General features: G+C 45.4%; 1 protein-coding gene across 1 annotated transcript in view; it reads left to right on the top strand.

The window, feature by feature from the left end:
• Positions 1-14,244, top strand: part of sptbn4b (spectrin, beta, non-erythrocytic 4b) — a 51,028-nt gene that overhangs the window by 21,874 nt on the left and 14,910 nt on the right. The window contains exons 25-28 of the mRNA XM_076036582.1: positions 3,079-3,225; positions 12,078-12,341; positions 13,832-14,056; positions 14,153-14,242. Of these exons, the coding sequence (XP_075892697.1) occupies positions 3,079-3,225; positions 12,078-12,341; positions 13,832-14,056; positions 14,153-14,242 (726 nt within the window). The remainder of the gene's footprint in view (positions 1-3,078; positions 3,226-12,077; positions 12,342-13,831; positions 14,057-14,152; positions 14,243-14,244) is intronic.

Below are 14,244 nucleotides of genomic sequence, written 5' to 3'. Positions count from 1 at the left end.
TCTTGTTCTCAGTTGGTGCGGTCTTGACGACAACACTACTGCACCCCCACATGGCAGTGGGATGCTTCGATTTCCAAAGTAAAATCTCACATATCTAAACAAAAAAAGAAATCTTATGTCTTTCCTTTTTCTGCTGGACTTTAAATGACCAGACAGGTTAACCTTTGGAAAATAGTGGTGGTATATCAGGATGGTATATAGTTAGAGTAAAATATAAATAAATGAAGAGGCTTCTAGGAAGCTCTGCACTGACGGTAGCGAAGAAATCTGGTCGGCATATTTTAAATGTGAGACAGAATCTTCACTCTGTTTTTTTGAAGCATTTAGGGGCGATGCATACAGCTTTGTGTGTATGTGTGTGTGTGCTGCAATAGGAGCTCATGCCGCCCTGGTTCCTAAGCACGTGGACTCGTGCTGCGTTCAAGTGCCCTTCTGAAAGCTCTGGCTCATTCACACGGTGCAGGGACACTACACATGGGATATTTCACAGCAGAAAAACTCAAAAAATGACTGCTGCTCTTCACCAGCGTGTATTTATCCGTGGTGGATGTTGATACTGCGACTCATCATTCATCCTCATTCATTCTGGGCCGTTTCCGGTATTCCCAAAACACGCGCACACACACGCTCCCCCCCTCCGGCTCCCTCCTTCAATTCATTTACAGTCTCAGGGGGCGCGTCAGACTGCGCTGGCCGTGACCTCTGCAGTCATGGGACACGAAGGTGTGCAGAGAGAAAGAGAAACAAAGAGAGACACAAGAAGAAGAAGAACAAGAAGAAGATGAAGAAGAAGAAAAATGTTTATTATCCCACATTGGGGAAATTGCATAGTCTCAGCGGCATATAAAAGAAGCACACACAGAATTACAGAGAGTAAAAAATAATACATCAAGAACAATTAGAAAACAAATATTTACAATATTAATTTGATCAAATTAAAAATTTATTTAAAAAAAATACCTCTTTTACCTCTTTCCATAATCACGCCCCCTGCTCCTGGTCCCTCCTCCCATGCGGAGCTCTGCTGCCTCTGCTGCCTCTCCCCTGTGTCTCTGCTCCACCACTGCAGCAGCAGCAGCAGCAGCAGCAGCAGCAGGCAGAGCTGAGCTGCCCGGGACTGCTGCAGAGAGAAGAGGAGGGATGCTGGAGGAGGTGGAGGGGGGGTTGGGTTGGGTTGCGAGCAGAGCAGGAGCAGAGCAGGAGCAGAATGGGATGAAACAAAAGCAGGCCGGTGGCAGGAGGAGCCGTGAAGCCGCGACTGTTGAAACTCCTGTCGCCGCCGCCGTGATTTCAAACACGGGACGGAGCGGCAGAGCAGCTTCTATTCACACTTATTTTGACACTTTTTTTTTTTTTTTTGTCGGCCAGTGAGCACTGCCTGAGTCCCACTGCCCCCCTACCTCACCCCTCCCCCTCAGCCCCTCCCCCTTCCCAAAAAACCTCAATCGCAGAGCCTGGCTCCGCCCCCATTCCTCCTGCTCTTCCTGCTCCTTCATCCCCCCTCAGCCAGCATTGGCAGAGGCTGTGAGGCAGGGAAGGTTTGCACCCCACCCCAAACGCCTTATAATTTCATATTATGCGGTGGAGTATGTTCATTTATTTGTTTTGAGTATACATATTGGGTTTCTTGGTTGTTTTTTTTTGCTTTTTTTCATCCTCCTCCTCTCATCATTGTGCTCACTGACGTCACAGATCCAACCTCTGCTCCTCCCCTCCCCTCCATCCCTTGCTCCCTCTCTCTCTCTCTCTCTCTCTCTCTCTCTCCCTCTCTCTCTCTCTCTCTCTCTCTGTGCGTACAGCCATTCTTCAGCGATAGACACGCACACACATATACACACACACACACACGCGCAGGCAGAGGAAGGGGGGGGGGGGGTAGTGCAAGGAGCCAGATAGAGGGGAGAGCGCAGCCTCAGTCTCCAGCAGCGTGTCTCTCTTCTCTTCTCCTCTCCTCTCCTCTCCTCCTCGGCCAGCAGTATTGTTATTTACCTTCCTGCTCGCCGCCGTTGCGCCGCCTGCTTCTTTTCTTTTCCTTCCCTCTTCCTCTTCCGCGCGCACCTTTTTTGTGTCGCCCGGCTCATTATTTGGTCTGCCCCCCCGCCCGCCCCCCCACCCCGTCTGGCTCTTCTCTTCCGTCCCCATCATCCTCCCCCCCTCTTCCCACCACCACCACCACCGCTCTCTCCGTCTCCATCACCATCCGGCTCTGCGGCAAAGAGCGTCTCTTGCGCGCTGCCTGCCTGCCTGCCTGCCTGCCTGCCTGCCTTGCGACGGCAGAGCCAGTGAGGATGATGCGGACAGCGGCGGCCGCTCGCAGCAGCCACCAGCCAGCCGGCTGCCCCAGTTAGACCACCGCCGGTAAACACGCGACTGGTTTGTTTGTTTGTGTGTTTCTTTTGCTTGTTTGGGGAGGGGTTGGGGTTTGCAAGTGAGGGTCGAGGAGGCAGGAGTCAAGGAGGTGCACGTGCGAGTGTTGCATGCAGGTGTGTGAGGAGTAGGAAGAAGAGTAAGACGAAGAGGAGGAGGGGGAGGGTGACACTGACCTGAATATTTGGGGTGATTCTGTCAGCGCCGGCGTTTTCATGCCGATCTGTGATGTAGAGCGCACCTGCCGGTGCGTGTGTGTGTGTGTGCGTGTTTGTGTGTGTGTGCGTGCACGAGACGCAGCCTGGTGTGTGCACGATGTCAGATCTTACGGCCGTGCCTGTTGGTACACGTGTGTCTGCCCACATGTGGCCGCTGTGGATCATGAAATATTCATGCCTGCGTGTTTGACCTTGTACTTCCCGGCGTTCCACGTTGCCTCAGAGTTTCTCTTCGGGGTTTTCCTGCTTGTTTGTATTCCAAGCGCATCATATACCACCGGAAGCCGTGAACGCTTAACGGCGATTTCGGTGGATTCCAGAAATCATTACTTTTGATTTCCTGTCTCATGCAGATGACTACGCACCAGTGTGCTTTGTGCTGCATCTGTGCCTTTTCACCGCGAGGAACAGTTCAACTCACAACAGGGAATTGCTGTGGATGTTCGTCCGTCCTGTCTTGACACGTCTCCCTGTTTGTTCTCTCTTCCTCCAGCTGGGAGACTGGGTGTGTGAAAAGATGCTGATGGCGAGGGACAGCAGCAGAGACGAGACCCAGAAGCTTCACAAGAAATGGCTGAAGCACCAGGCCTTCATGGCCGAGCTGGCCCAGAACAAGGAATGGCTGGATAAAATTGAAAAGGTGAGTCCTGCCCTTTAATGTGTCAGCTTTCTCCACATGGGATGCGTGAAGAGGAAAAACCAAATGTTTGCGCAGTTGTTGGTTTGTTGTCAAAAAAGCTGATGGGACCTCACAGAATGCTGGTTCTGCTTCCAGGAATAAACAGTCTTCACTGTAACATTGACTTCAACTTAAAGTGTGGTGTATCAGAGAGCTCAGCTGTCAACCTTTAGCTGTGATATTGAAAAACATCAAGAGTTTGTTCAGATGACTGACTCAGCAGAAACTGAAATGGTTTCATCCTAGAAACTGTCTGATTCCATCTTTCTCTCTCATGTTTAAACATCAACATTCCTGAATTCCCACCTTCTCCTGCTCAGTTACAAATACAGCTAAGGATAGGATTTCTTTTTTTTTCAGTATCAGGAGTGTTTTTGCACCATGTGACTCCCCAGCAAAAGGTCTGAGCTCCTTTGTTAAAGCTGTGTTCAAGTGAAAGCAGTGTTGTTCTCACTGCATCGGTGTAGTGAGTCACCCTTGGCCCTGATGCTGCTTTGTCTTTTTAGAGTTTGTGTTTAGTTGACAGACTGGTGACACAAGATTACATTAAATTTGGATTTTTTTTTTTTCTTCAAGTCAATACAATAATGTTGACTTAATAATACTTGTCTCTGTTGTTGATATTTACTAATCAGCTGAATGAGACATTTGTTGTTGTATTGTGATTTATTCTATTTAATAGGAAATTTGCTCGCTAATGTAGCATAAAAATTGTCTTTGTTAAATACAAAAATATCTGTAAACCAGAACAATAGCGATAGTGCACTTTGAAAAATGGAATATTTAGGATCCTCCCTCATAATTTGCGAACACTTGCAGACGTTACACATATTTGTGTACTTTCAAACTGCTTGTAATGTCACAGTGCCAGAAAATCAGCCCGCTTAACCCGCCGACCTCTTCTGTGTGTTGCCCTCTCTGTTGTACTTACTGTACGTTTGTCTGGATGTCCTTTAATTATACTCTGAAGCGCTAAGCCGTTCATAAGCGCAACAAGGCTCGTGTCAACACCGAAATGTACAACAGCAAGGTTTTAAAATAGAGGCGCGTCGTAACCTTCATCACTGCTGCGCCCCAATTGGCTCCGTCTCCGATTAATAAGATTTATAGAGCACGGCAGCCTCTTGTCTCAAGCCGCAGCTTAACCGAGACGTAATTGGGTTATCCAGCGATTGCAACTACAGAATAGAAAAGACCTTATTGGACACATGTGAATAATGTGAAGCGCACTTTGTTCTTTGCATCCTCTGCCGAGCAGCTCCCATGAAACCAGATCTAGTGTTTCATCGGTGCGTTAGGTCGAGGGCGCCGACTGCATTTGAATTGAAACAGTAGCCTCAGGACGGAACCCGCAGACGTGCAGGGAGAACGTAGAGGCCTTCTTCGTCCACAAAGTGACCTCAGGACCTTCTTGCACCACACCGCAATACTCCCCCCCCCACCTCCCAGGGCTATAAATGTTAACCCGTTTCTCATTTGGGATCCAGTTTCCAGCACATTCCGCACATGATATGACGCTGCCAGCTTAGCTGTTCTCTCAACCCACAGCTTATTGACTCTGCCCAAAATGTATCCAAAAGCTCTTAAAATCCAACTCGGCAGGGTGGAAAAAATATACACTTTGTAGTTTCAAAGTGCCACTCTGGCACCCAACAGTCGGCTTTGACACCAACTGTTTCCCCTTTCTCATCATTTATATTTGGCTCAGTATTTGGCTCTGGCTGTTTCTTATCATTAGCCCAGTCACTGGGGAGGCTGCTGGCCTAAAAGTGATTGAAGAGTAAATGGATCGCATCCCTGCATCATGGGTGCCTTCACCTCTCACGACAGATGACAAGAAAATCCGGTATGGACAGGAAAGAGCTGAGAACGAGTGAGGAACCTTCATCTGTTTATAGTTAAACACAGAGGACTCTAAAAACAGTCACTGTCACTGTTGGGACGATTTTTGTACCATGTTTTCAAACACTTGAAGAAATTAATCTCAGACTGCGAGTCTTGCAAATTAAAAATCAAAATTTCAACAAAAAGAAAAGGTCCAAAATTTGCATAAAGCCCAATCACAGAATCTGGATAAAGCCAACGCTTGTGAAAGCTGAATTTTAATGTTTTCAAGCAACTGAAGACCGTGTTTCTTTCTTCCACCCATAACACAGTCTTGTGATTTGCACAATGTAAAGGCTGATATGTGATATGCACTGTGATAAGATCCGGCGCTCAGACCTTTCCATAATGGGATCACAGGCTTTAAATACAAGTGAGATATTGATGGTGCTTTGTGTGATATTCTGCTTATTACGCTGATGGATAAACAAGTTGATATGAGAGAAGACAGCGTCAGTTGCATTACATCCTCGGATGCTCAGTGTAGGTTCATCGTTACCTTGGAGGCCTTGAACTTGTTTGTTTTGGTTTGCACGCAGTGTGTGTATCTCACACAGCCACTTTATTGAAAATATACGTCTTCCTGCTTTGGATTAAAAAAAAATATGCAGTTGCTTTGAGCGATGGAAGTAGCTGCTGGGCGGGCTGGAAGTGGCTGTGGTTTGTCCGACAGGTTCGTCCGTGTGCTGTGACGAAGGAGCCGGCTGTGGCTCTCACGCCCACAGGCTGCAGAATAATTGGGATATTGCCCGGTGCATTTTCCTTATTTTAAATGGAAGTATGTTGTTTGTGTGACAGGCGATGAACAATAACGGCCCACTCAGCGCCTGTCACATCCCCAACCTTTGCAAAAACACATCTAAAAATACTCTTCTCTTCTTGTGGTGTTTCAATCAAAACGGCCCCATTTCTCAAGTCCCGCGTTTTAGAAAATGTTGTCCTCCCACCTCCTCGATATGACGGCTCTGGATGTGCTGGTTTCTCCGCTTGTCTCCAGCTTGTTCTCGTCCTGGCTCCTCCTCTTCAGAAGTAAAGATTGTCCTACCAGCCCATCTGGCTTTTAGCAGAGTTTAGCTCCCAAAGTCCTACACGGCAGCTATGTTTACCCCACCGGATGACTTTGTAGCTGTTGCTAAGCAACTTACTTTTTTTTTTTGTTTCCACATAACTTTGCAGAACCTGCATCCCGTTGCTGTTCTGCTGGAAAAACAATGCATACATTGTGCACAAATGATAGAAAATCTGTTCTTCCAGTACAGTTAAATCTCATGAGGCTTTTAAACCCAATTATTTTTTCTTTTAGGTCAAAACTGTTCAGTGTTTATTTAATAAGTAGCCATGAAGCTACGAGAAAAGGGCTTTTTAAATGTACTAGCGTTTTTCCTGCCTCACACAAGTGTCTGGATCAGGAGTTTTTCTCTTTATCTTTTCACACATTGACCCTGTTGATGCCAGTAACGTAATAAATTTGCCCTATTTAAAATGTAATAGGCCAATAACATAATAACTGGCCAATAACATAAAAAAAAAGTCCTGAAATGATAACGTAATAATTTTTTGGCAATCAAAAAAAGTAAAATCAAAAAATCCTTAACGGCGAAAAAAAAATGTATTCATGCGCATTATTACAGTTACAGTTATATCCAACAAATAAAACTTAAATCAAGTGATACTAGTGTATTTTTACATTCTTGGCTCAGTTATTACATTTACAAAGATTTCTTTTTCAAGCAGGCCAATAACGTAATAACCAGCCAATAACATAAGAAGTTATTACGATTGGCCAAAAGTTATTACATTATCGGTTCAAGACTGTTATTATGTTATTGGCCTATTACATTTTAAAAGGGGCAAATTTATTACGTTATTGGCTTCCACAGACACCTTTTAAAAGAACCTCAATTTTATCTTCCTAGTCCTTGAGCACAGCACTCCCTCTTCTTTTCAGAATGGCGCATACATGCAGTTACAATTAGAAAACTTGAAATTTGCTGGAAAAATAGCCTTCCCACTGGGCAGGCGACTCCTTTCTTGGCACAGTGGTTGCTGTGAAAAAAAGTCATCAACCATAAACACCCCTAATTTCACTTCACCCTGACCTCGGATGTGTAATCAGGCCGTGTCTAAAACTTTTTTTTTTGGGGGGGGGGCTAATCTAGTCTGGGACGCAGTAGCAGCTTCAGGACCTGTTTCCTCTTCCTGTGCTTCTAGGTGGTTACCAGGCAACAGCTGCCCCTCCCCTTGCCTCCTCCTTGTCCTCCGTCTCCTCTCACTCATCTATGAAGGTCATTCCTCCCCTCAACGCCCCCACCTCCACCCCTCCACCCGTCTCTTCCTCCACTCACCTGTGACAAGCGGTCAGGAAACACAGATCGAGTGACGCGGCTGCAGAGGCAGAACTGCAGAGTTTTGAGATCCGTCCAGCGGGAGGGAAGGCGCTGCTGAGACATCCTGAATGTGTGATGCATTATTTAATCAATACTAATGCCGCTGTTTGGCCGCTGCAGGATGATTGGCTCGTCCTCAGCAGGCCCCTTAAACAAACTCTTAGTCGAATTGTTCGCGTAAAAACCTTCAAGAGAGCGGGTCGGCTTCAGAATCCCAAACGCTTTCTGCCACTCGCTGAGCCTTCGGCCTGTGTTGCATCCTAAGTCGGACCGCTGGGATCCATGTTTGCAAAGCTAAGATACCAGTTTAATCCAACATGTTTGTTGCACTGTCATGCCACGCCTAATTATGCGCCGACTCTGCAGTGATTTGCAGAAAATAGGGGGTTCTGACTAATGCCGGTCATTTGCCTCTGCAGCAGCACATCGTGTTTACCTTTTCTGTGGATGTGCGCCAACGTCAGAGTGCACCAGGAAAAGCAGCTTTTTATGGCCCGCTCCAGCGGCGTTTTAATTTTAGTTCCCATCTTGCCTTTATAGCTGATGATTACTGCTTCTTATTTTAGGGTACTTTTTTTTGTACAAAATAATGGACAGAATTACAGAAAAAGGCAAAACAAAAAGGAAACAGAATCTATTGTTAAAAATTGAGTATCACAAAAAGTGACCTTCACCAAACACTTGAAGCACGTTGAGGCAGTAAAGTTGACAAAAACCTATGAAAATTGTTGATTCCTGCCACAGATTTTATCTGGCACATCTGCCCATCAGTTCCAACACCGATGCCACATTGCAGCGTGTCAACATTATGACAATTTGTGCAAAGTTCAATCTAAGTTCATATAAAACAGTCAGGATTAAAGTCACTGTAGCATTGCGATCGAAGAGCTAAACACAAATGTAATGTTTTTTCCTGGAAGAAGTGGCAAAAGTCACGAGTGCACACACACGTTTGGCTTTCCATTATGCATCACGCTACTGCATCATTCAAGATGCACCATGCATTAAGCTTTAACTTGTAGTCATGTGCTGGCTGTGCAGTATAAGTAAAAGGTGTGTGCGTGCGTGTGTTTGTGTCCGTGGCCACCAGCATCAGTGGTATGGAACCAACCCTCTTCAAACTCTGCTGTCCTCCGAGTCGACTTCGCACTCTTTTTACGACGGCGTTCATCTCAAAGCATCACGGCTCCGACAGCAATACACAGCGCATTCAGCTGAATGAGCGGCGCCGAAGATGAAAGCTAAATGTCAGCTGTGTTTAACGCTGTCCTCAGAGGAATGCTGACAACGCGCTGCGTGTTTTACTCAATGCACTCCAACCGTCCGCACACTCGCAAGCTGCAGCGGATGTGGTCGAGCTGCTTCAATCCAGCGGTGCTGAACTTTAAATCCACCCACAGAGGGCTTGAATACACGGTTGGCTGTTTTGTGTAACGCAATGATTATTATACTAAATACGTTGCCTGTTCAGCTCGCGGTTCAGCTGTCGGGTCACTGAGATTTCAGCCCCGTTGTTTTTGTTGTTCTTTGCATTGAGGAATTAATGTGAAGGAAAAGAAGAAGAACCAGTGGGAGGGACAGTGTGAGAGTAGCTGCTGCTGCTGCTGCTGCTGCTGCTGCAGCAATGCGTCGTCTCTCACTCGCAAGACCATCATGTCCATATCCTGTCATCAGTAGCACTCAGGTTCAATGATTTTCTTGCTCGTTATCAAGATATTATTAATATTAGTATATGTGATTTTATAAGAATTGGCATTACTTTTTGTTTTTGTTTTTGTTTTTGTATTTTTGCTTTACTTACAAACGTCCATATAAAAAGATCAGTGAAACATGAACCTTCAAAGTGTTACTGTGTGTCCCATTCTCTCTCAATCCTGGAGCATTTTGGGCTTTTGATGATGTCTCTCTCTATCTCAGTCACACACACACACACACACAAACTGATGCACTAAGAAGGAAACGAGAGTACACTTTAGAGAGAACAGCACCAATCCTAGTTGGTTTTTTGGTATCTTTTTTTTTTTCTTTTTTGAAGTTGAGGGCATTTTAACTTTTTTCTCCAATAAAAAGCCTTCTCTGAGGCTACATGAGTCTAAAATAGATCCTTTCATTTAAGCCGAAGGAGTTGAGTTGTGAGGATTAGGGTTGTCGTGGAGGACCTGGGCAGAAGTTTATTTCTGCTTGAGTTGAATTGTGGTGTTTTGTGTGTTTCTATACGTAGATGGATATATTTTTTATTCTTTGACATTTAAAAGCCTGATGTTTAACAGAATGGGCTTGGCCTTAAACAGATATGTGTGATTGTCGTCAAATCGGATTCTTCCTCTTATTATCAAAAGCGAACCTCGGAGATGCGATCCGCGCCGTCTCTCCCACATGCAGGATAAATATTGACGCTGCGGTTGCCGGCGCTGAACGGCCGTGACAGACGCGGCGAGCGGCAGAGTGTCAGCAGTGATGCTGGGCAGCAGATGTCTGCTGTAGGACGCGGCGCAGACAGCAGAGTGAAGACGGCCCCGTCTGTTCCTGCTACAGTCGTCTGTCAGGAGTCCCCACTTCCTGTCCTTCTCCTCGTCGTCTGCTTCGCTCTGGCCTTCTGCTCGATTATGATGGAGCTGGAAGATTAGCAAGAGACGATTAGTGCAAGCAAACACAATTGATGCCAAAGTGCCATCGTTTTTTTTTTTTTGTTTTGTTTTTTTAAATCCCATGCTGGATTGCGCTACAACTGAGCTCATATCCTCCCGGCTTGTGGACGAGGCCTGGTGGACTCTGTAGGACCTTCCGCCGATGCTGCTCGGAAGAGTGGTGTGATTTCATGACTCTCTCCGAGCTCCACAGTGAGTGTGTGGGAAAGGCTGGTGAGCATGAAGCAGCAGCTCGCAGCCTGTGGGTGAATCCACTCGAGCCCACGCAGTTCTCCCACTTACCGTAGCGGGAAGCAGAGCAGAGGAACCGTCGGCAGGGGGAGAGCTGCCGACGTGTCTGCAAACCTGAAATGATTTTAGTAATTTTTTTATATGATTGAAGTGTGTGTGTGTGTGTGTGTGTGTGTGTGTGTGTGTGTGTGTGTGTGTGTGTGTGTCTCAATTGTCTTTATCTGTTGCTGGATTTGCAATTGAGTGACACTTGGAACTTCTTCTAGCGACTCACCAAGGAGTTGTGTTCTGTTGTGTTACTCGTAAAATCTTGTAACCAATCAAATCAAAGTCGTCTTTTTCATGTTTTTATGTGGAGCATAGCAGTAAAATGTTATTATCATTTTGGGCGTCCAAATGATGAGCAAGTGAAAGTGAAATCACCAAAGACTTCTAATGGAATAATGACCTCATCCTGTCTCCACTCACTCTTTGATTGTTAAGTGCAGACAGCAGCAGTGCGCACCAGGATTCACATCATTTTCTTTTCTTTTTTTTTGTCAGCCCTTCTGTTATTTTTACATTGCATGTTTTTTTTCTTGATTGCTTGCGTGGGTTTTTTTTTATTATTATTATTTTTAGATCTAACAGTTTTTCTCTGTGAAACATCCAATATAAACACACAGCAGCCTGCAGGGGATTTCAGCTGGATGGGGGAGGCTAAACGGAGGAAGGGAGCAGGTGTTCATGTTCGATGGGGTGTGCGTGTGTGTGTGTGTGTGTGTGTCTTGAGGGGGGCAGTCTGAACAGGACGAGATACAAAGGAGTGGGGGGGAGTAAAATATGAAACAGAAGAAAGAGCGGGGGAAGGGAAGCGGGGGAAGATGCGACATGGTTTTAGGGCTTCTTAAACACACACACACTAATACACAAACACACACACATACTCACTCATACACAAACAGACACATAAACACACGTGAACTGTCCAAATATCTTACAAGGAATTATTTTTGCACAGCTGCTTAAAGCAGCCCTGGCCATTAAAAATATTTATTCCACCATGATGATTTATTTGTGTCCATGATCTTATTGTAGATTTATATTGTTTAAAAAAAAAATGACTTTTTTTTTATTTCTTTGTTTTAGGTTTTTTTGTTTTATGATATACAAAGCTTCTGAATTTTTAAATGATTGTATTGCATTGAAATTTCCTGCTGTTTTTCTTTCCTTTTATTTAACAGGCGTCATTTCTCTCCAAATCCTCACTGGCTCTTTTGGAAAATATACATAATATTCTCAATGTCATTCATGTGAACACCGCCACCCGTTCTAAAAGGAACCATTGAACCTCCTGGCCGGATGAATCTCTCGACCAGCCAGGCGGCTGGTTGAGTGTCTCTTAGCATAGGTTTGCATAGTGATGAGGCGATGAGTGATTGTAAGGTTGTGAGTGTGTGTTAATACCTCTCAGGTGCTGTGCAAAGACACGGTGCTGATTAAAGGGGTAGTTATCATAGCTAATGTGACTTTTATCCCGGGAGGTTAAGCACTGCTGGACGGTGATGCCGTTGTTTTGTGTGTCGCAGAAGTGATGACGTTTCAGGGACCTCAATTTTTTTTTTTTTTTTTCAAATGGAATTTGACATACATTTGACACACATCTCACCCGGTGCCCTTCCAGGAGGGCCAGCAGCTCATCCAGGAGAAGCCCGAGCTCAGCCCGGTGGTCCGGAAGAAGCTGGAGGAGATCAGGGAGTGCTGGCAGGACCTGGAGAGCACCACCCAGGCCAAGGCCCGCCAGCTCTTCGAGGCCAACAAGGCCGACCTGCTGGTGCAGAGCTACGAGAGCCTGGACCAGCGGCTGGGCCAGCTGGAGGGCCAGCTGGTCTACGTGGACCAGGGACAGGACTTGACCAGTGTCAACAAGCAACTGAAGAAGCTGCAGGTGGGAATGGCATTCTTTCATCCGCTTGTCTCTGCCTTTGGCTCATCAGCCGTCCTTCATTTTGTTTTCGGAGGTTCTCAAGAAAATCTCAAAATCACAGAAAACCTCCTGCAATGAAAGTGTTTGGCCATGATTTAAAAAGTGTCACTATAACTATATATTTCAGATTTAATATACGTTAATGCCTAATTTTTAATTTCCTGAAAGAAAAACATATCTTGGTTCTTTCCCCTTTTTTATTCATCTGTTCCTTTGATACCCATGTCAGATTTTACCAGAATGACACTGTTTACATTATAAATGCCACACTGATGGCTTTCCCTCATGAATATTTGAAGACGTCATATTGAAAAATCACATGATAGAAGATGTCTGCGCTGTTTGCACGCACTGCCTTCTGTCCATCGCTTTTTATTTTTGCTTTATTCTGTGCGTTTGCTCTCTTATTTTAACAGCGACATTCATCTTTCATTGAAGGAATCATTTCATTGCGACATTAAAAACCATCAGCGTCCGTAAGAGCCTGGACTGAGTGAGAGTTTTACCCAAGGAGTATTTTACCAACACAACAAAAACTAGTAGCTATTACAAACTATTATTAAACTAACTGGAATTACGGGGCGATTTTAATCTACTTTTACTAATTTTTACTTGTTTCTTTAGATTTTTTCAAATACCTCCTAAAATGATAAAGTAACAAGTAATAAGTATAAGTAATATAAGTAATATAGTCCTTGTTCAGACCAGATGGGCGTGCTGTATCAACCCATTACGAACCACTGACTCGTGAAAAATGGATATAAACAATTATATTGTAAGATAAAATATTTTAGATCAATGATTAATATTAATTAATGCCGCATTAGTTTTCTGAGCATTTGGACTACTGCCTGCTCCTCCCCTCAGGAGCTGTTTTCTTTGGAAAAGTCAGACTCATCCCTCCATTTCCTCATCCTTTCATCGGACATGTCTCACTCTCCTCTCCCACAGCATTCCGCTTTTAGAGCTTCCTTTCACAGGCCGCCATTAGCACTCCTTCACCACACCATCCTCACTCCAAACCAAACTCCACTACCCAGCATCCATCCTGCCAAGGGGTACAGTAAACTTCACTCCACTTCATGTATGTGTCTCATTCTTCCGGATGATTCTCACTCTCAGCTTTCCTTCAATGTCGAGTTTTAAGTACTTCTCAGTAAGGTTTTTATTTTATTGTGCTGCTTTTTTTTTAATGATATTCTGATTATTTTAGCTTTTATTTTCTGTTTCTGCTCTCTTTGCTTGTTGTTTTGTGTTACACCGTATACTGACTGAAGGTTAGGTTCTTCTTTTTCTTCTCCGATGTTTTCTCTCAGTGACCTCTGACCAATCAGCCCCTTTAATCTCTTGTCCACCTTTTTTCATCATTCTCTCCTCCGCAACTCGTGCTCCCATGCTTTGTCCCGCGCTGATAACTCCACCATGCTCACCTCCTCCTGGTCTTCCCTCAGTCCATGGAGACTCAGATGGAGGAGTGGTACAAGGAGGCTGGGCAGCTCCAGTCGCAGGTGGCCACCATCCCGCAGCAGACGCAGGTCAAGGATTCGGTGGCCGGTCGCCAGGCAGTGGTGGAGGCCAGGATGGTGCGTCTGATCGAGCCGCTGAAGGAGCGACGGCGGCTTCTCCTGGCGTCCAAAGAGGTTCACCAAGTCAGGCGAGACCTGGAGGATGAAATTGTGAGTGTGGTTGAAATTCGTCTTTCCCTTTTTTGGTTCCTATCGTGTGAGCTGGCGGGTTTAAGTGGAACATTTCGCTGTTGCTGTGGTTTACAGTTGTGGATTCAGGAGCGCCTCCCGATGGCCATGTGTCAAGAGCACGGCTCCACTCTTCAGGAAGTGCAGCAGCTAATGAAGAAAAACCAGGT

This window comes from Nelusetta ayraudi, unplaced genomic scaffold, assembly GCF_046127955.1.
Source record: "Nelusetta ayraudi isolate G7.1 ecotype Tasmania unplaced genomic scaffold, CSIRO-AGI_Nayr_v1 ptg000048l, whole genome shotgun sequence".
Classification (NCBI taxonomy): domain Eukaryota; kingdom Metazoa; phylum Chordata; class Actinopteri; order Tetraodontiformes; family Monacanthidae; genus Nelusetta; species Nelusetta ayraudi.
Note: the sequence above shows the minus strand (reverse complement) of the source record. Positions and strands in the feature narration are given on the sequence as shown.